A 20,938-nucleotide genomic window follows, 5' to 3' on the forward strand; every position below is an offset into this window, starting at 1 on the left:
TTTTAAGAAAAGAGAAAATTTTGAAAAAGTATTTGAAGGAAAGGCAGGTAGCAGAATGAAAGAAAGAAAGGCAGGTAGTACAAACACATGGCAGTCTTATTATAAGAAGATTTATTTGAAACTATGGTGGGAAAAAAGAATATCAGAGAAAGGGGGAGGGGACATAATTATGAGACTTGATAATGGTAAAATAAAGAAGTTCTATTCAGTTGTCATATTGCTTCTGTTTTTCATTCTGTGGGTAAATAGGTAAAGGGATGATCAGAGATTTAATTAACTGTCCTTGATGAGTTCAGTTCATCAGGTCTAGCATTCTGGCAGATGTTTGCTTAGCCACAGTTTTTGTTTTTTTAAATATTAAGAAAAAAATGTGAGGTGCTTCAGGATTAGAGAAAGTTAAATGCTGTCTGTACTCATTTTAAGAATCTTGACTTAGATTTCTGACAGTTATAAAAAGTTTTGTTTTTTAAATAATCAACAAGTTCTCATGAATAAGAGATTGGCGCGCTGTCTGCCACCATAGTAGGTTGTTTAGTAAATGTTTATTGATTATTGATGTAGGAGCTGTTGATGGAGGTGGTGTGACTGCTTCAGAACAGTATGAAAGATTAAAAAAAAGACATTTTGGAAGGGGGATGAGAAGAGAAACCTTATACCCTAGAAATATGTGCTAACCTTTAGTTTGAGAAGTAATTAGTGAAGAGAACCCACTGAAAATGTAAACCTAATTCTGTAGCAATAGCCTACCAAGTGGTGGAAGTCATCTTCTGGAGTCATGATTGGTCATACTTTGATCATTGTTCTTACGTCTTTTCCTTTACAATGTTGTGGTCATTGTATGTATTTTTCTTTTGGTTCTGCTCACTTCCACTTTGTGTAAGTCCACACATGTCTTCACAGGTTTCTCTGCATCTGTTCCTTTTTTCATTGCATAGTAATATTCTATTGCCTTCGTATACCATAATTTGTTCTGCCATTCTCTAGTTGATGGGTATTCGCTTTGTTTCTAGTTTTTTCACTATTACAATAATTGGCAGCTGTGAATGTTTTTCTTCTTTCTTTGATATCTTTGGATATTAAATAGTGTGTCGCAGCTGAGTGACTTCTGGAGTATAGTTCCAAATTGCTTTTCCAATAGTACATTAATTAATGTGTCTTTCGTCTAACAATTGCCATTTTCCTTTTTCATCATCTTTTCCATCTGATGGGCATGAGGTTTAAACAGAGTTGTTTTAATTTATTATTCCCATCATTATAAGTCACTTGAAGCATTTTTTTGTACACTTGTTGATAGCTTAGATTTCTTCCCCAAGAGCTAGAACTACCTTTGACCATTATCTGTTGGGGAATGAATCTTGTTTTTTATAAATTTGAATCAGTTCCCTGTACATCTTTGATATTAATATTAGTCCCCTTACTTTGGAATATTATTTGTAACCTTTGCTTGTTATTGGAAAATGTTTCTTGATGTTAATTATTTTAGTACCCTGTATATTTTGGATATCAGGCTTTTGTTGTTAATAATTGGTGCAAATATTTTCCCCAGCTCTACTACTATTTCTCTGTTTGTGAAAAGCTTTTAAATTTTATTTAATCAAAATTATTTGATAATCTCTGTTCCTTGATTCTCAAATTTCCCAGAACAATCAGTATTTCTTTCTTTCTAATGTAGTGTACCTTATATTGTTATTTTCTGTGTATCTGTCATCATATCACTTGTATAAACTTCATTTTTTTTCTTTATATTCCCAGTTCCCAATAAAACCCTTTGTTTTCATAGCAATAAAATGGAGTGATTGCTCAAACTTATACAGTAAATAAAGGAAATAAGTAATGTTATAAAGCCTTGCAAATAGTAATAAGATCTATTGAGCCTACTCTTTTGGATCCTACTTCATTAGGATGTCTGCTCTTTAAGGGTAGGAACTGTTTTTCCCTTTTGCTTTTGTTTTCTGGCATGTAGTACAAGCTGGTGATAAATGCATATTTCCTTCCTTCCTCCTTTGCACATAGTGTTGTATCCCACATCTATGCTTTTGTTCATTTTGTCCTCAGTGACTGAAATGCACTTTCAGCTTACCTCTGTCTCTTGACATCCCTGCCCACATTCCAGGCTTAGCTCAGATGCTACCTTCTACCTGAGATTTTGCTTGATTTTCTCTAGGTAACAGTGCTTCCTGTTTCTCCCTCAGAATTATGTATGATTTTTCACTTGTCATTGAGGGTAGGGTCTCTGTCTTTGTATCCCCTCTATTTGGAATAGTGTCTCTTACATAGTAGGCACATTTAAATCCTTGCTCAATTACATTAAACTGACTGCACCAATTACTGTTTTTTTTTTAGGTCGTGATAAATTGTGCCATTCCTAAAGGACTGAAGTACAATCAAGCTACGCAGACCTTTCACCAATGGCGAGATGCTAGACAGGTGTATGGTCTCAACTTTGGCAGTAAAGAGGATGCCAACGTCTTTGCAAGTGCCATGATGCATGCCTTAGAAGTGTTAAATTCACAGGAAGCAGGTAAAGTTTCTAAGTGGTTTTTCATGCTTATAGCTAGGCTCAATATAGAAGGTGAAATTTACATTAAACTGTCCCTGGAACAATGAATTATGATTTTTAAAACAGCTTCATTTTTGTTAGTGAAATTTTTATTTTGATAACTTGTTTTGATTACTTGTTTATAGTTAGATAAACTTTGATCTGCTAATTGATTCTATAGAAATTAACTTGTGTTAATAGATATATACATATGGGTCATTTGTTCCTATCGTTTAAATCATTTTGAGTGTGTTCTAATTTTCAGGACTTCAACTTCTTATTACAATATTGGTGTGGGACCTGGGAACCAGAGAATAAATAAAAATTAAGCAGATTTCTTTGCTTATAGTTTTTTCAAGAGATGCTTTTGTGGAATAAAATGTATGAACCACAGAATAAATCTAATCCCCTACTTTCATATAGGAAGAAACCTAAAAATTTTACTTATGTATATATGTGTATGTATGTATAGTATGTATGACATAATTCCTCCCAAAGGCAATGGGAGTAAAATCATCTGGTTCATACAGTGCTTTACATCTCTCTCTCTTTTTTTTTAAGGAAGTTAACTGTAAAGGATATATTAAAAAAGACACTACTACATATGATTACTTCTATATCTGTTACATTTTAAAAATTAGGCTATAACCTTAATGTTAAAAATTTGCCAGAGAGAGGGTAGAGAATGAAATAATCATTACTGGGTGTTAATTTTAATAGTTCATGAATACCATGAAATGTAAAAACAAATTTTGAGAGATTCATTTGTGTGTCTTTGTACCTTGCACCGCTGTGTGGTCCTCCATTATGTTCCGTCTGACTTAATAAAAGTTTTGTAACTAGTATAAATCACAAGTAATTAAATTGTATCATGGACTCCATGTGGTCATATATTTTCACAAAAATTCCTTAATGAACTTATATTTAGAAAGAATAGTTTCATTTTGATTAGTTTTCTGTAGTATAACTTTAAAACTCAATTAAATGTGACCCTGCTTGAAAAAATGTTCGTAAAAATATCTTAAATTCTTGACTATAAATGTTTTGTGTATGTCTTTTGACAAATGAAGAGCTAAGTACAATAGACATCTTTAATAGAACAATAAATAATTATCATTCAGTTCCTTTTGAGAAAAAAATGAATTGTATGACTGTGATACCAGTAACTAAAGTGAGAAGCAAGGTATCCTTGACCTTCCACATTTTTAGAGTACTTTAAAGTCTAAATAAGCTAAATCAGTATCTTCAGTATTTCCTTAGCCAAGGAAGTATTGTCTTGTCACATGTAGTAGCTTTTTGTGGTCACAAATATTTTCTTCTTTGTTGGCATTCTGTTACCACTATAGGAAGAGAATATGGTATTTTCTGCGTCTTCATGCAAGAGCTTATTTATTTAGCACTTGGAGATTTACACAATGCTTTACTCACAATTAATCCCCCATTATTGTTGGAGTTGAGGGATGAGAAGTTAAGTGATTTGCCCAAGGTCATAGCTATAAATGTCAGAGTTGGAGACTGAACCCAGTCCTTCTTATTCTTAAGTCTGGTATATTTTCTAATGTACTATACTATCTTCCTATTAGCATGGTTTATAAAATTTCTAGATAAATTAGTGAGCTTTCAGAGGCTTAAGTTCAATGTATATATTAATACCCTCTTTCCCCCAAAACTGACTCTGCCAGGTGTAGGAGGAAAATCTTTTGAGTAATAGTATTTTTTCATATCTGAACAAATATACATAAAAATACAGTTGAATAACTCTGAAAATAAGGCCCAACTCAGTAACAAAGGAATAACTGTTTAAATGTAAAAAAATTCTCAGTACCATTGAGACTGATTCACTTTAATTATGGTAATATACAATTGAGGAAAAAATAATTCATTGCTATGATTTTAGTAATTGGGCATACTTCCCTGTAGTTTTTTTTTTTTAATAAGCAGAAATGCTACTTAACTGAAATATTTCCATTCCATACTTACATCAACAGGTAGAAAAATTTTATTGAAGAAACTGTATTGAAACAATTTTCCCCTAGCTATTTTGAAGTATTCTTCATTTCAACTTCTACTCAAGGCAACAAAATAGTAACTTTCTTATTAAGAATTTTTTTATCTGGATTTATGATTTCATCAGTTTGCAGAATCTTTTCACCATAGGTCAACTCCCCTGTGATTTATAATCTGAGAGATAGTTCCCTGGGGACTCAGATGTTAAGTGACTTGCCTCAGTGGTCAAACATCTCTTAATTATTGCGCAAGGGCAGGATTTGAACCCAGGTTTTCCTGATTGTAAATCTGGCCAACTATCTTCTGCTTTGCTTTGCAATATATAGTGGGATATACTGCAATATTAAATTATTCTTTCTATCCTGTTAAGATCTGATTAACCAAGATCCTTGTTCTAATATAATTATTGTCAGAAATCTTTGTTATACTTTATATATACTTGCCCTTTAGGGCAAGGGATCATCTTTTTCATGAATTGAGCCCCTTTGGTAGTCTGTAAAACCTGTGTATGGACTCCTTCTCAAGGTGTTTTTGACTCCATAAAATATTTACAAAGAAAGCCAATTATATTGAAATGGTTATCAAAACATTAAAAGCAATTCATTAATCTTGCATTAGTAAGAATATAATTAAAAATTTTTCTGTTTATTCTCAATCATAAACTTAGGACTGATTCTTAATAAGAACAAGTCTTAAGAGTCCAGTGTTTGCACACCAACATTTCTTAAAGTTGCTTTCCAGATGAATGTGTTGAACGAGCAGTGATGAGAGCAGTGGAGATTATTATAGGTAGGGACTAGCGTCATATCTTACTTCCTGATACTTAAAGACACATTCTTCTAGAATAAGGTCTTGATAATATCTTATCATAGAAAATTTCAGTCCTCAGAATTGGGAATGTGGCAGCCATAATTCTGGATATTTAAATTGGGTGTGGAGAATATATTTATAGATAAATTATAAAACTTTTACTTTAAATAGTCCTGAAGTGTAAGTTATGATAGCAACAGGTTATATAGGAAACTAGAGCATCCATCAGTCAGTCTTATGCCTCGGAAAATATGGACCAGGATTCAAGATGTAGATGGCATCTTCCACAGTGAAACTGGAGAGGGAGAAAGAATAGGTTTCTGTGTTTCTAGCATGGGGAACGGAGTTACTTTGTCTTTTTCCCCCCCTGTTCCCAAGAATTTATTGTGCCCAGAGCTTACTTCTTGCTTGCTCCACTGTTAGAAATGTCCACTGTTACATTCTTTGAGACCATTACCAGTTTCTTGCTAATTCCCCATTCAGTGATAGCCTGCCAAAACTGATTTGAAAAAGTTTAACATGCTTTCCAGTTTCTGACCTTTTCTCTACCCACCAAACAAAAAATTGTCCAGAAATTATTACAAAGACTTAACACATAGGAATTACTACATTAGTTACTAATTTTCACTATTGGTATTTTTTTCATGGTGTAAGTGAAAATGTTGTATGTTTGTGTGTCTTCTTTGTTCATCTTGGAATTATCTCAACTCTTCTGCTTTCTTAAATTGAGCCTTACCTCGCCCTACCTTTTGGGCTAACTATATTACCGACGTATAAAGTGAAGTCATGCTGGTATTCAGTCTAGACACAGATATGAACACATGATAGAACCTTTACCACCACTACCCCAACAAGAAAAGAGACAAATCAAAAAAAGAATTTTAAGTTAGGACCCATAAAAAATGTTTCCTCACTCTTAAAAAGAAAACTGGAAAAAGTCACAGTTTAGAATTTTTTAATTTTTAATTTTGTTTTTGAAAAATGGGTAGCCAGGAGTAATTGCTTTTATATAGTTTTGAATTTGGCATATAAATCCATCTAGTATATTCTAAAATGCACTGAAGGTGCTAAATATAATAGGTGATATTTGCATTTAAAGACAGATCTTATATTTTTATCATTTTTGAAAGAGAGTAAATTAGTTTTCTTTTTTATATGAGCTACTTTGATATTCTAGTTGAAAAGTATAATGGAAGCTGGTCTTGATTTTGAATGTGAAAAAATATATAGTATTCAGACAAATTTGCATAACATTTCCTTTCTGTATTCTTTATCAAATTAAATCTGTTAGTTGGAGATGACAGTACAGTAAATGTATAACTCCTAATGTTTCAAATAATTTTTTTAGCCTGTTTTATTTTTTATTTTAAAGAGTATTTGAAGAGGAACAGAAAGTCATAAAAGTTATAGAAATACCATGCTCATGGTAAAGTTTTCTAAGAGAATGATAGGTAACATTCAAAATTACTTTTATTTTCTACTACTTTGGTGCCACCAATCCAAAAAATCACTTAAGATTTATTTTTAAAACATAGCTATTGATCTTTTAGGTTTATATCAAGTACTGTTCCCACTGTATCTTTCCCCCATTCTAGACATCATTTTAAAGAAAGCTATGATTTAGTTTTTAATGCATTTTTATCATGTAAATTAAAGACCGTTTATCCTGTCAGAAATTTTGTTTTAGCAACCATTGGATTATCTATTGAAATTGAGATGGAAGTACACAGATCATTTCCATTTTATGCTAATTGTGTCTGTCAAATACTTAAAATATGCAGTTCCTTTTGTTATTCTCTATAGGTTTTACAATAAATGTTTGAAGAATGCTTTTTGTTATCTGAAAAGTATAGTCTGAATGATTTGTCATTCAGATATTTTGCATAAATAACATTTTAGAACTTTGTAGTTTCAGATACCTTTTTGGGGAGGGGCATAGTTTAAGGAAGAAGTAAGAGATGGAGATAACTCTTGGCTAGTAGGTAATCTGAAAAAACATCTAGAAACATTCCATATTAATTTTGATGATTTTCTCTTTCAGTTTAACAAATTGCCATGATGGGGGGAATTTGTTTCTAAGAGTAAGACAAAAATATGCATATATACAACAAGAAATTTGTGTAGCACTTTTTATTGTTTGAAACATTTTCAAATGTGTTATCTCATTTCTCAAAACAGTTCTATGATGTCATAATCCCATTTTACATATGAGGAAACCAAGTTACATTGACTTGCTCAAAATTATAATTACAGAGTCCAGAGAAGTCTCCCAACTTTTATGTGTTTGTTTGGTTGCTTGGTATTAATCTACAATCTTGAAAAGACTTTTTTATCTTTCAAGATCCTTAATTAACGCATCTTATGATGTTGAATAGCACATATTAACCTGAATGAAGAAGACAGTCATTGCTTGATTTAAAATTTAGAGGTATGGGAAGGATCCAAATGAAAGGCTTGTCATTTTGGAGTAAACGCAGGGCTTGCTGGAAGAATACACAAAAACAGATGCCAATTCATTAAAATTTTTTGTCAGTAAAGGCACCCCCAGCAGACCCTGAGTCAGAAGCCCAATCACAGCTCCAAAATCCAGACATGTCAAACAACTCCATAACTGAGAAGTATGCAGATGACAGCATCTTATTTTCTGTTAGGGCAAGTCATCTTAATTTTTTTTGCATGTGAAAGGTTCCTCTTTGGCAGTCTGGTGAAATCTCATATAAGAATATTTTTGGCTTCATAAAATACATAGGATTACAAAGGAAACCAATTATGTTGAATAGAGTTATCAAAATAAGAAAAGAAAAACTTCGTGGGCCCCAAGCTAGGAGCCCTTGTTTTTGTGAAATGTGCATTAGTAAGAATAGAATTTAACCATTTTTTTGCTTCTCCTAGTCGCTTGGAACTAACTCTTAATAAGAGCAGATGTTCAACTACAGTTGGTTATTTTCCCAGACAGTTTACCCATAGTGGACGTCAGCATTTCCCAGACTACTGTGATAAGGGAACAGAGAAGATGACAGATGTTGCATGTGCTCTGTGACTTAATAGAATTAGAATGATCTAAATGTAAATGGTGCTGCCATTTACAGTCAGTGGTATTTTAAGCCAATTGCTTATACTCTTTGATTAGCATATGCAAATGTCTGTAATAAGTAATACCTGCACTGTTGTTGGGAGGACAGTTCTTTGCAAACCATAGTACTAAATAAGGGTGAGTTGTTATTACTGTCATTATCCCTATTGTGGTAGTTGAGCCTTATATTTGTTATATTTATTAGCAGCTGGTGTAGGATACTGAAAATTTGCTTACATGTCAGAAATTGTTTAAAACAGCCCAGTAATTAGGGGGAAGTATATAAAAGAACTAGGTAAACTATGTCTTATACTTCTCATATACCCAGCTGAGAGGTGACTAGGGAGAAGTACATGGGAGAAGAGGGAAATGTGCATGAGAAATGCTGTCTTGATGGAAACAACAAGATTTGGCAACTGATTAATATTCCATTATATTTATGTACTACAGCTTTTTTAGCAATTAAACAGCTGATGGTTATCACTTTACCCCCAATTCTTTACCACTGTGAGAAATACTACCATGAGCATTTGACTGCTTTGGGGTCATATAACTAGCCGAAGGAGCTTTGGGCCAAATTTCTCAATTTCTTAGCATAATTTCAAAATATTTTGGACTTTCCAGAAATGTTTGAATCAATTCATAGTTCCAGCAACTATTCATGTTCTCATTTTTTGGTCATCTTTACAAATTTGCCTGGTATGAAGCAAAACCTCTGAATTGTTTTTCTTTGTGTTTTCTTACTAGTAGGGATTTGGAGCAACCTTTCATATGGTTAAAGCTCACTGCTTTTTTGAGAACTGTTTATTCATATCTTTTGATTACGTACATGTTGGATATTGTCTTCTGTGTTGTGTATTTATGTTAGTTCCTTATTATTATTAGTTCCTTTCTATTGAAACTGCTGTTTCTGATCAGTTACCAAAACTAATGGTGTTTTCTCAATCCTCATTCTTGACTTCTTTTGCTGGCTTGTCCAAAACTCAGGTACTTGCTTTCCTGTATTCTCTCTTCTCTGGATTTCATGTGCTGGGAGGGGATTGGAGGAGTCCCCCAAAGCTATGTCATGGGCTCCATTTTCTTCTCTTCTATGTTTCACTTGGTGATCTCATCAGCTCCCATGGATTCAATTATCATTTTTATGTTGATGATTCTCAAATCTTCTTCTCCTGCCTTAAACTCTCTTCTGGCCTCCAGTATTGCATGTCCAAATGCCTACCCTATTAGACAACTTAAACTGGATGTTCCAAAGATAACTTAAACTCAGCATACTCAAAATAGAATTTATTATTTCCTTCTCCCTCAAACCTTCTCTCCTTCCTACCTTATAACTATCTTTCTTATGTCTTATACTATCATTCTTCTAGTCACTTGAGATAACAACTTGGGTGTCATCTTCCACTCTCCCAACCCCCATATTCAATCAATTGACAAACCCTACCTTTGTAATATTTCTTGTGTATGTCCCCTGACACTGTATACCGCCTTGGTATAGACCCTCATCAACTCACATCTGGACCATTGTATTAGCCTGATGGTTGATCTCCTTGTTTGAAGTCTCTCCATCTTCCACTTTTCTGTCAGATTTATCTGTATCACAGGTTTGACCATATTTCCCCCTTTGCTTCCTCCAATTCCTGCCCCTATTCGGTAGCTACCTATTACCTTCAGGATTAAATATACATTGCTTTTAAAAACTGGCCTCTTCCTATGTTTCCAGCCTTCTTACATTTTACTTCCCTCCATCCCTCTTTCATATTCCTAGCACAATGTACTCTCCATCTCTAGACTCCTTGAGTTTTCATTGTTGTTCTCCAGTTCCTAGAATTCACTCCCTCAGCATCTTTGCCTTCTGACTCCTTCAGTTCTAGATAAAATCTCATCTTCCAGAAGCCACTCCTAATAATACTTTAGATTCTTCCCTCTGAGGTTACCTCCAGTTTATCTTATCTTGTTTTTACATAATTGTTTGCATAAAAATATTAATTGATTTAATTTACTTTGGCTATTGCAGTGGACTTGCTAAGAGATGATAAACCCTTGAACTAGGATTGGTAGCTGTGTCCTTTCCATACAGTACTCTTGTTATATGGTTGACTAGAATAAGATATAGGCTGTTAACCTTCTTAGTCCTGGACAGTATGCCACACTGATGCCAAGATTTTACATTAGCGTGCTTGGCTGCCATATCTCACTGTCAACTTTTCTTGAAGTTACAGTTCAAAAAAACCGCCTTTTTCAGATGATTTGCTGTCTATCCCCACATTGCCACTTTGTTCTTGTGAGGTTGATGCTTTAAGTATTAGGCTGCATTTATCCCATCTAAATTTCATTTTATTAGACTTGGTCCTCCAAGTCTAGCTGAGCTCCTTTCTTCCCACCTTTATTTTTGCTCTCTCTATGCCTTTTTCTTAAGTCATTGATAAAAATGTGAAGTAGCACAGAGGCCAAGTACAGATCCCTCACATTCAAGACTTTCCTTTTGCGCTCTAGCTTTTGAACCTGTTTGGAATCTACTTAATTATACTGTCACCTGCTTCACCTTTCTCGTCTTTTCCACAAAAATATCATGAGGAAATTTGTCAGATGCTTTGATAAGATTTAGTTAACAATAGTTACAATACTCCTCTGATTTGCCAGTCTTTGTAACCCTGTCAAAAGGAAACGAAATTATTCCAACATGATCTTGTTAATTGGCCTCTCTTACTTTCTTAGATATTAGTGCTACTACCCACTCCCCCTTACCTTGTGTTCATTTTGTACATATTTATGTGTGCATGTTGAGTTGGAACTGTTTAGCATCTCCCATAGTGCCTGACATGTAGTAGGCACTTAATGAATATTTCTTGTGTGATTGACAAAGCCTTGCTATCTGTGTTCACCATTTCCTTTTCTAGGTTATCCCTAAGCCTACCTTAGTAATAGGTTCTGGGATTCAGAAATCAAATTCAGGTTCACTGACCAGTAGTTTTCAGATTCCATTCTTTTTTCTGTTTTGAAAATTAGACCAATATAAAATGACCTCCTTCAATTTTGAGGTAATGATTCAGAGATTATTAACAATGGCTCAGCAGTCACATCCAGTGATTCTTTTAATTCTCTGAATTGTTTATCTGGGCCAGATGACTTGGATTCATCTAGGGCAGGTAGGTTTTCTATGTCTCCTTAATTTGGGTACCAAATCCATATTAGCCATTTTTGCTCTGTCTTTCCATCAGAGATTATTTTTCTCAGCAGAGAGATTAGTATAATAAAAGTTAACAGCTCTATTTTCCCTTTCTAGTTGACTATAATCATAACAGTGTACTGTAAGCTGTGATCTAGTCCTTTTGTGATTTTTATGCTTTTTCCAAATAGCTAAAAACAGTAACATTTTTTTTTTTAATCTGTTGCTCTTTACTAGTCTCAGCTTTGGCACTCCTAACATTCTTATACAACCATGCTGTACTTTACTGTTTCATCTTACATACTCTTTTAAATTATAAATTCTAATTTAAATTTTAAATTCTAATTGGTTAGTGAATTCTCTTTACATTCACATCAATTTCTTTAGTCAGCTCCTTTGCCCTTTTAATCTTGAGGGTTAAAAAATATTTTTCATAAATTATGTAAAATAGTATGTGATAAAAATGTCTCTGCATACCCTCTAACTCTGCCCAGATGGGCATTGTTTAGTTTTGCATATAAATCCTCCATGAATGTTTGTTAAATTGACCCAAACCCTGATCATATTCCTTTTATTGACATAGGAAATGTAGTCATTACACTTACTGATTGATTTATGTGTGAGCTTGTCAATGTATCACATAATATTTCATCTCTAAATGTGTGCTGGAACCGATAAGCCACTTGTTAAAGAAATTACAGAAATCTACAAACATCAGCAAATTGATCTGTCAGGTCTTGAAAAATCGTACCAGATCTATTCATGATATCTTATAATGGATAGTCTTCCTTTGTCTGCTTTACTTCCCTTCTACTTCCAAGAAAACTCATACCTGTTGGAAGTGAGAAAAGACCTATTTCAGGAAAGTCATTGTAATGAAAGTTTGTATTCCTTTGCCGCTGACTGCTTGTAGTATTTAGTGCCCATTGAGTTCTACCAGCAATCTACTTTTCCTTCAGTTATTTCTGCCTATTTCCTCTTCTGCCATTTAGGCCTCTTTCCTTATCTCATGATGCAGTCTGTACTTTACCTTTCCCCAAGCAAAGAGCCTCATACTTCATGATTTGCAGACACAGGTCCAATCAACCTAGTTAACATTTGATGTTATTTTTGCACTGTATTTTTTTTATGGGTGAGAGGTGGGGTTGATCATTTGTGTCCAACTCTTTATGCCATTTGGTTTTGTTTTCGCTTTTTTTTCGGCCAAGAATCTGTAGTGGTTTGTCATTTTCTTCTCCAACTCCTTTCACAGATGAGGATACTGAAACAGACCGGGTGAAGTGACTTGCCCAGGGTCACACAGCTAGTAAGTATCTCAGGTGGGATTTTAACTCAGGTCCTCCTGACTCCAAGTCTGCCACTCCATCCACTGTACCATCTAATTGCCCCATACTGTAATATACTGTAACTTTTTTAGATATCTTTGTCATCATCCTATTTTATTTTTACCTCCAACAGTGAAGATTCTGACAAAAAATACCCTGTCCTAAGAACTCATTTTTGCTCACTAAAACATTTTTGTGCACCAAACATTTGTTTTATGTAAATCAATTGAAAATACAATGTGGAACCTTCCTCTTCACTGGACCAGTAGGCTTTCATTTTAATGGCTTTTATTCAGAAAGCTGAGACAGAATGTATACTGAATCACAGTATAATTTGAAATTCAATGAAAACTTAAAAGCAGATCTTACATGTACAAGACATTATCTTTAAATAAATGTATAATACTTTAGTGAGCTATGATTTCATCCCTGTAGATAGTTCTTCTATGACAGATTACAACCTCATCCTGTCTGGGAAGTGGTCTTTCCTTCTCTACCAGTTATCCCATATTTCTTCTCCCTCCTGAAGGATTATACTCAAATTTCGCTAGGTTATTCTTGGTTGTAATCCTCGCTCCTTTGCCTTCAGAAATATCCTACTCTAAGCCCTCTGATCCTTTAGTGTAGCAACTGCTAAGTTGTGTGTTATCTTGACTGTTGCTCCATAGTATTTGAATTGTTTTCTTTCTGCTTGCTTGCAGTATTTTCTCCTTGGCATGGGAGCTCTGGAATTTGGCTATAATGTTCCTCTGGGTTTTCATTTTGGGATTTCTTTGAGGAGAGGATCAGTGGATTCTTTCAGTTTATTTTACCATCTGGATCTAAAACTGGGCAGTTTTCCTTTATAATTTCTGGGAATATGATGTCTATGCCTTTTTTTTTTTTGGATCATGGCTTTCAGGTAGTTCAGTAATTCTTAAATTATTTCTCCTTTATCTATTTTTCTAGACAGTTGCATTTTCTTCTTTTTTTCTTTATTTTTTAAAATTTTGTTTTATTTTTTCTTTGTCTTATATAATCCTTAGCTTTCACTTTCTCAATTGTAATTTTTAAGGAGTTATTCTCTTCAGTGAGCTGTTAAACCTCCTTTTCCATTTGGCCAATTCTATTTTTTAAGGAATTGTTTTCTTCAGTCAATTTGTTTATCTTTTTCATTTTTTGGTGTTGCCTTTACTGAGCAGTTGACCCTTTTTTCATGATTCTCTTGCATCACTCTAATTTCTTTTCCCAATTTTTATTCTAGCTCTCTTATTTATCCTTCTGAGCTCTTGTGGGAGTTCTTTTGGGTGCTGACACCAATTCATGTTTTTCTTTGAGCTTCATATATAGCCTTTTTGGCAATGTTATCTTCTGAATTTGTGTTTTTATCTTCCCCTGTCACAGTAACTTTCTGGGGTCAGATTCTTTTTTTCTTGCTTGCTCATTTTTGGAGCCTATTTCTTGATTTTTAATTTTGTGTTAAAGTTGGGCTCTGCTCCTGGGGTGGTGGGGCACTGTCCCAGGCTTCATATTTTTAATGTAGCTGTTTGCAGAGATAATTCTGGGAACCTGTAAGTTTCAGTTCTTCCAAGGTGGTATGATCTAAAGAGAGATGTGGTCACTTCACTCCTAAGCCTGGCTTTGTTCTGTGAGTGACCAAAAACATTCTTCTTTCCTGCCCTGCACCAGTGACCAGGGTCCCTAGTCCCTTGTGGCTGCATGCTTTAGTGTGCTAGTATTCTTTCTCACCCTGGGTCTCTGATCTGGGTGTGTGACTCAGATCCGTGTTTGGGCTTTGTGACAAGAATCCTGTACCCAGGGCCAGCAAAGTGGCCCTGTATTCTGACTAATTTTCCCCAGGGGGTTGAGAGCTCCAGAGTTGCTGTTGCTGATTCAGTTATCCCCGAGGCCTGCACAGTCTCTTTCTATTTGAGTTTGACACTGTAGTTTAGTTAAATTGTAAATTATATGAAAGGAAGTATGATGTGAAATAAATCTGGAAAGCTACATTGGAGCTTTATTGGAAAGGGCCTCAATGCTAGGCTGTGGCCTTTTGGAATACTGGATGGAGGCTGTATGGAGAATTTATTGAAACACAAGGGAATGAGAATCTTACCAGTTCAGAAGAAAGGCATGTGTAGCTTTCATTCTGAGACTCACTCCAGTAAAGTCATAAGTCCATAAAAATATTAAAGGGAAGGGCCTGTCTCATTCTAGGCAATGGCAAAACACTGACCATACAGAGTCAGAGACAAATGAAATTAGTATGGTAAGTGAGGGAGATTACATGGAACAGTATGAAAGAAGGAGGAATGGGAGTTGGATTAAACTGTAGGTTGTTAGAATAGTTGGAGCTGGAGATAATGAGGACTTAAGTTAGGATGGTGTCATTGGGGGCCAAGACTCAATGGAAGGAGGCAGATTCATGATACTTTACAGAGGTTGAGTTTTTAGGATATAATAGTTGAAATGATATGGAGTCAGAAGAGAGTTAGAAGAGTTGACAGTTGTGGCAGGGTTTCAAGATGGAATGACCCAGAGGTTGTTATGGCCCTCAACAAAACTAGGGAAGCCAGGAAGAGGGGAAGGTTTTAATGAGGAAGGTGTGATTTCAGCTTTGGAAATGGGAGGTTTGAGGTGTCAGTGGGGTATTGAGTTAGTATAATAATAGCTGACATTTATATAGTGTTTGCTCTGTGTCAGCATGGCATGTGTTAAGTAAATACTTCACAATTATCTCATTTGATCCTCTCTGGTAGGTTGGTGCTATTATTATCCTAATTTTGTAAATATGGGAATTGAGGCAAATAGGGGTAAGTGACGTGGCCAGTATCACATAGCTAGTAAATATCTGAGGCTGAATTATATATAAGGAGAGTATGTAAGAGATGTTACTAATGTCAGAAAGACAAGACTTGGCAGCTAATTGGATGTGGGGAATATGTGAAGGAGAAATCAAAGATGACACCTGAACTGCAAGTCTGGATGACTGTGAGATTGGTAGTACACTCTCCAGTAATAGGAAAGTTTGAAAGAGAAGGAGGTTAGAGTGAAAGCTAAAGAATTCAGTTTTGAACCTGTGTGTGTCTGTGGAGCATCCAGTTTAAGATGTCCGGTAGGCTTGAAACCCCCAGAGAGAAGAGTATCAAAAAGAAGAGGGTCATCAGCACTCTCAAACTTCCTAGGGTCACAAAGGGCTTTAGATTTGGCAACTTGGGAGATCAGTTTCTATGAAATGATTTTGTTACAGCTCAACTCTCCATAGACAGTTCAGAAAAGAATGAGCGGAAAGACAGTGGAAACTTTGATCATAGACAGCCTTTTCAAACAGTTAAGCCACAAAAGGGAAAAGAGATGGCATGGTAGAGCTATTGAGGGATTTTTGAGGATGTAGGAGGTATGGTCATGTTTGTAAACAATTAGGGAAATAGCTCACATACAAGGAAAAATTGAAGATAAGTGAGAGGTTGGAGAGGATAGGGGGCAATCTACTGGAGAAGCCAAGATTGAATGGGATCCTTTGTGTAGGTATAGGGATTAACCTTGGCAGGAAAGAAGTCCATCTCTTCATGTTACACTGGGATAAAGGAGGGTTTGAGAAAAAGAGGCTCTCAGAGAAAAGCCTCAACTTTTTTCAGGGAAATATGGGACACAGTGGTCAGCTGATTGATTTGGAGAAGGAGAAACCATGGGAGGTCTGAGGAATGATGGAAAGTAGTATAATGAGTTAATTAGGGAGGTATAAAAAGATGGTAAGGTGTATTTCCTTTCACTTTCTCTTCCTTACCTTCTAATACTGCTGATTTAGTGATTTGGATGGAGGCTGGTAAAGAAGGGAAGCAGAAGTTAAGGTCCTGAGGTGGCAGTATATTGGAGAGTTTTTGTCCTGTTCGTTTCTCTGTTACCTCTTTTGCTGATAGTATTCTAGATGCAATCTTTGACTGGAAGGGAACCAGATTAGAATTCTAAGGTGGGAGCTGAGTGAGTTTCTTCCTTACCCCCGATCTCTTACTTCCCTTTACAACCTTTTTCTGCAAATGGGGTTTGGGTGGTCAGGAAAAATAGAATGTTTTTACTCTAATTTTCCCATACTGCTAAATGGAGACTGTGAGGGTTGTTACAGGGGAGGCACTGGGACATCTTCGGTTATAGCCTTCTCTTCACTGCAGTCACCCTAGTTCAAGCCTTTATCACCTCTGCTTTAAGCTGTTGTATTAGCCTCCTAATTTCTCTGCCACTAGCCTTTCTCTTCTCTCATTTGACCTTAACACAGTTATCAGAACTATTTTCCAACTGTATAGTTCTAACTATATCATTCTCATGATTGAATAGCTTTGGTGGTTCTTTAGTGTCTATATGCCAAGCTGAACATATAAGGTACTCTCAGTTAGGCTCCATCTTATGTTTCTAGCATTATTTGATCCTATTCTAATGTACTTTACTTCCACATTTAACCTGTAAACCTATTGCTCATCTCCTCTTGCTTTTTCTTGCCTCTCTCTCTATATTTATGTAAGTCATCTTTCCTACCTAGAACACACTACCTCTTCATTTGCCTATAAAAATTCTTCTTGTTCTTTAATGTATAGTTCAGATGAAACTGCTTCCATAAAACCTTCTGATTTCCCTCAGTTGAAAGTCATCTCTCTCCTTCTGCCCACATCATATTTCTTAAAGAATTTTATCTATAGATTTCTACTTTGTCCTTGTCATACTTGTCACTTTCTACCTAATATCAGAATTAAGTATGTGTTCTATCCTTATTAGATTTTAATCTTGAAAGCTGGGGTATCCCATCATTGTATACTCAGTGCTTAATGATAATAATTACTATTTTAAAACCAGTATTAATATAGCACTTCAGGGTTTGCCAAGTGCTTTACAAATATCTCATTTTATCTTTACAATAACCTTGTCAGGTAGCTACTATTATCCCTATTTTGCAGATGAGGAACCTGAGACAGGTTAAGTGACTTGCCTAGGGTCATATACTGAGTGTCTGAGACAGGACTTGAACTATATCATCCTGATTTCAGGCCTAGTTCTTCACTGCACATTTAGTTGCTTCTAATAATTTAGCACGTTTTTGAATAAATGTTTGTTGAATTGGATTAAATAAAATTGTTGGGAGTTGAAACTGTAGTGGGCCAATTTTGGCAACATGATGAATTGAAACAGGAAAATGGGAATGAGAAGGAATTCCATAGCAGCAGCATGTAATTTACTGGAGCTGAGTCTTTCTGGGGTATCCCTTCTTCAAGTCTGATTTTAAGTCAGGGTTTGCCTGGAATGGCAAAACTAGGCTTCTGGCTATTTTCTTACGCTCCTTGTCCAGTGTTAATATTTTAAAGCAGTATGTATTTGAAAGAGGATTTGTTTCATTACCTACCTAAATATAACCAAAATCTGCAATTAATAAAAATTCACACGTAACCTATGATACTGTGGATTTTCAAACTAATACTATACTAACTTTTGACAGTATCAGGTGCTTTTCTAATACAATTTGTACAGTATATTGTGTGTATGTGTATTTATACAAATATGTATTCTATCGATTTTGAGGTCTAGAATCTTGAAATTTTTACACTATGTTAGAGATTCTTAATCTCTCTTAATTGATCTATTTTCTTATTTGTTACAGTGACATTGACCCCCCCCCATATATTTCTTTAAGAATTCAATTTAGTTCAGTAAGCATTCATGTAGTGCCCACTACATGCTAAGCACATTGTGTAACATTAGAGTACAGTAATAAAGTAAAATAGACCATACCTCCATAGACCTTACATACTACTGAAGAGGATATAAAATGTGCACTGATAAGTGAATGCAAAATATAATTCACATAAAGACAAAATAATTTGACTAGGTAGAGGGGTGGGGAAAGGAATCAGAAAGAGATTGGTGTAGGAGATGACAATTTAGCCAAGCCTTGAAGAAGACTGGGAATTCCAAGAGGAGGTAGCATGGAGTGTTCTAGGAATGTGAGACAGCAAGAGCAAGTTGGCTAGTTTGGTTGGAATATAGAATTGTGAGAGGGAGTAATCTAAAGTCAATCTAGAAGGATATTCTGGAGGCAGATTGTGAAGAACTTTAATCACAGGCATTTAAGTTAAACACAGGCCTCTGTATTTTATCCTGGACGGAAGAGGGAACCACTGGCACTTCTTGAGGAGAGTCAGACCCATGTGTTAGGGTGAAGGATGTGTTGGTGAGGGTATTCTCCAATTAATTAGGAGGCTATTGCAGTAGTGATGGAGGCTGAATTAGGGAGATATCTGTATAAATGAGGAAAAGGGGTTGTAATGTAAGCATGGAGGCAGAATTGAGATACCATACCATATGATCAGTCAAGATTTGAGTATCACTTTGAGGTTGTGAACCTGGGTCATTGAAAATATGGTAATGTCCTCAGCAGAGATAAGGAAATTAGGAAGAAGGGTAGGCTAATGGGGGAAAGATAAAATTCTATTTTGGGCATTTGTTCATGTTGAGTTTGAGATGCCTGTGGGAAATCCAGATGGAAATCCAGGTGTTCATGTGGTCTGGAGCTCAAGAGAGAGCTGAGGGCTAGATTTGCAGATTTGGAAGTCCACCTTCATAGAAATAATATATTAAACCTGTACAAGCTAATACTGTCACAAAAGAATGTGTAGAAAGAGAAAATGGCAACAGGATTCACCTAGCATAGGGGGTGAGACATGGTTATTGATCAAATAAAGAAGATTGAGTAGGAGTACTCTGGAAGGAAGAGGAGGACCCAGAGAGCTGGGTCACAAAACCACAGTTAGGAAAGTGTATGTAAGTAGAGAGAACATTGCCAACAGTATGAGATGATGATACACATGGTTCAGGAAGAATTAGGATTAAGAAAAAGCCATTAAGGGAAAAGCAAAAAGCCTTTGAATAGTAGAGCCAGATTTTTTTCTAGTGAGAAGATTTAAAAGGTCTAGCAAGAATATTAAATACAAAGGGGCAGGTAGGTGGTGCAGTGAGTAGAGTACTGGCCCTCTGAGTCCTCAGATTCTCAGACTCTAGACATACTTACTAGCTGTGTGACCTTGGGCAAGTCACTTAACCCCAAGTGCTTTGCCTTCCTTCCTACAAAATAAAAGAATATTAACCACAAAAATGTGAAGGAATGACTGCTGACTCTTACTTAAATTGATGGCCTCACATTACTGTTTTAACACCAGCACCTTGTATTCTGAATGAACAATGAGAAACTGGAGTTTCTAGTCTTGTCTCAACATGTGATCTTTGGCAAATGATTTAGCCTCTCTGAAACTTCGTTCACTGATTTGTGAAATGAGTAATTTCCTTGACTATCTGACATCCCTCTTGGGATAATCAAATGAGATAACAAATGAGAAAGATTTCAAAAATATTAAAGTGCCATACAAATATGATATAATTATTTTGTAGTCACCTTTTAGAGGAGCTCTAATCTGCTTCTGATTGCATCTCAGTTTTTATGAGCTCATTCATGTTTCATAGAATCATCAAATCTTAATATTGTAAGGGAATATTGCAAACAAATTTTCTTTGTAATTCTTTTTACTGAATTAATGCTTGGTGTAAAAGTTATCATCAAATGACCAGAAATTTATCTCCTAGGTTAGATGTTACTAATAAGATGAATTCTACTGAAATTTGTCACATTTTAGCTTTTTTTCCCGTGTACTTCTGTATTTTTAATTTTTTCTAGCAAACAAGGAGTTAATAGCATCAAGGATGTTAAGCAGGAAATGCTGTTATCCTTATGCATATGATGGAATGAATAATTTAGTATCTTCGGGAAATGCAAACTGCAGTAAGAATTCAAGCAACCTTTATCAGAGTAGTAAGCAATATTTGCTTGACAGCATGAAGTGAAAATTCTTGTCAGCAAAGGAAGGTTTATACTGTTCATGGCAGGAATATTATATGGCAGTTTAAATTGTAATATGGATCCAGATTTTATTTGGTCTAAAAACAGTAAGACTGCGTAAGAGAAATCATGGCTTACCTGCATTCTGACAATTCTCAGGAGGTAA

At 35.3% G+C, this 20,938-nt stretch overlaps 1 protein-coding gene across 9 annotated transcripts in view; it reads left to right on the plus strand.

Moving 5' to 3' along the window:
• Nucleotides 1–20,938, plus strand: part of ENAH (ENAH actin regulator) — a 158,522-nt gene that overhangs the window by 76,664 nt on the left and 60,920 nt on the right. For all 9 annotated transcript variants that reach the window (XM_072647711.1, XM_072647713.1, XM_072647715.1 and 6 more), the window contains exon 3: nucleotides 2,344–2,521. In XM_072647711.1, the coding sequence (XP_072503812.1) occupies nucleotides 2,344–2,521 (178 nt within the window). The remainder of the gene's footprint in view (nucleotides 1–2,343; nucleotides 2,522–20,938) is intronic.

Source organism: Notamacropus eugenii, chromosome 2, assembly GCF_028372415.1.
Source record: "Notamacropus eugenii isolate mMacEug1 chromosome 2, mMacEug1.pri_v2, whole genome shotgun sequence".
NCBI classification, from domain to species: Eukaryota; Metazoa; Chordata; class Mammalia; order Diprotodontia; family Macropodidae; genus Notamacropus; species Notamacropus eugenii.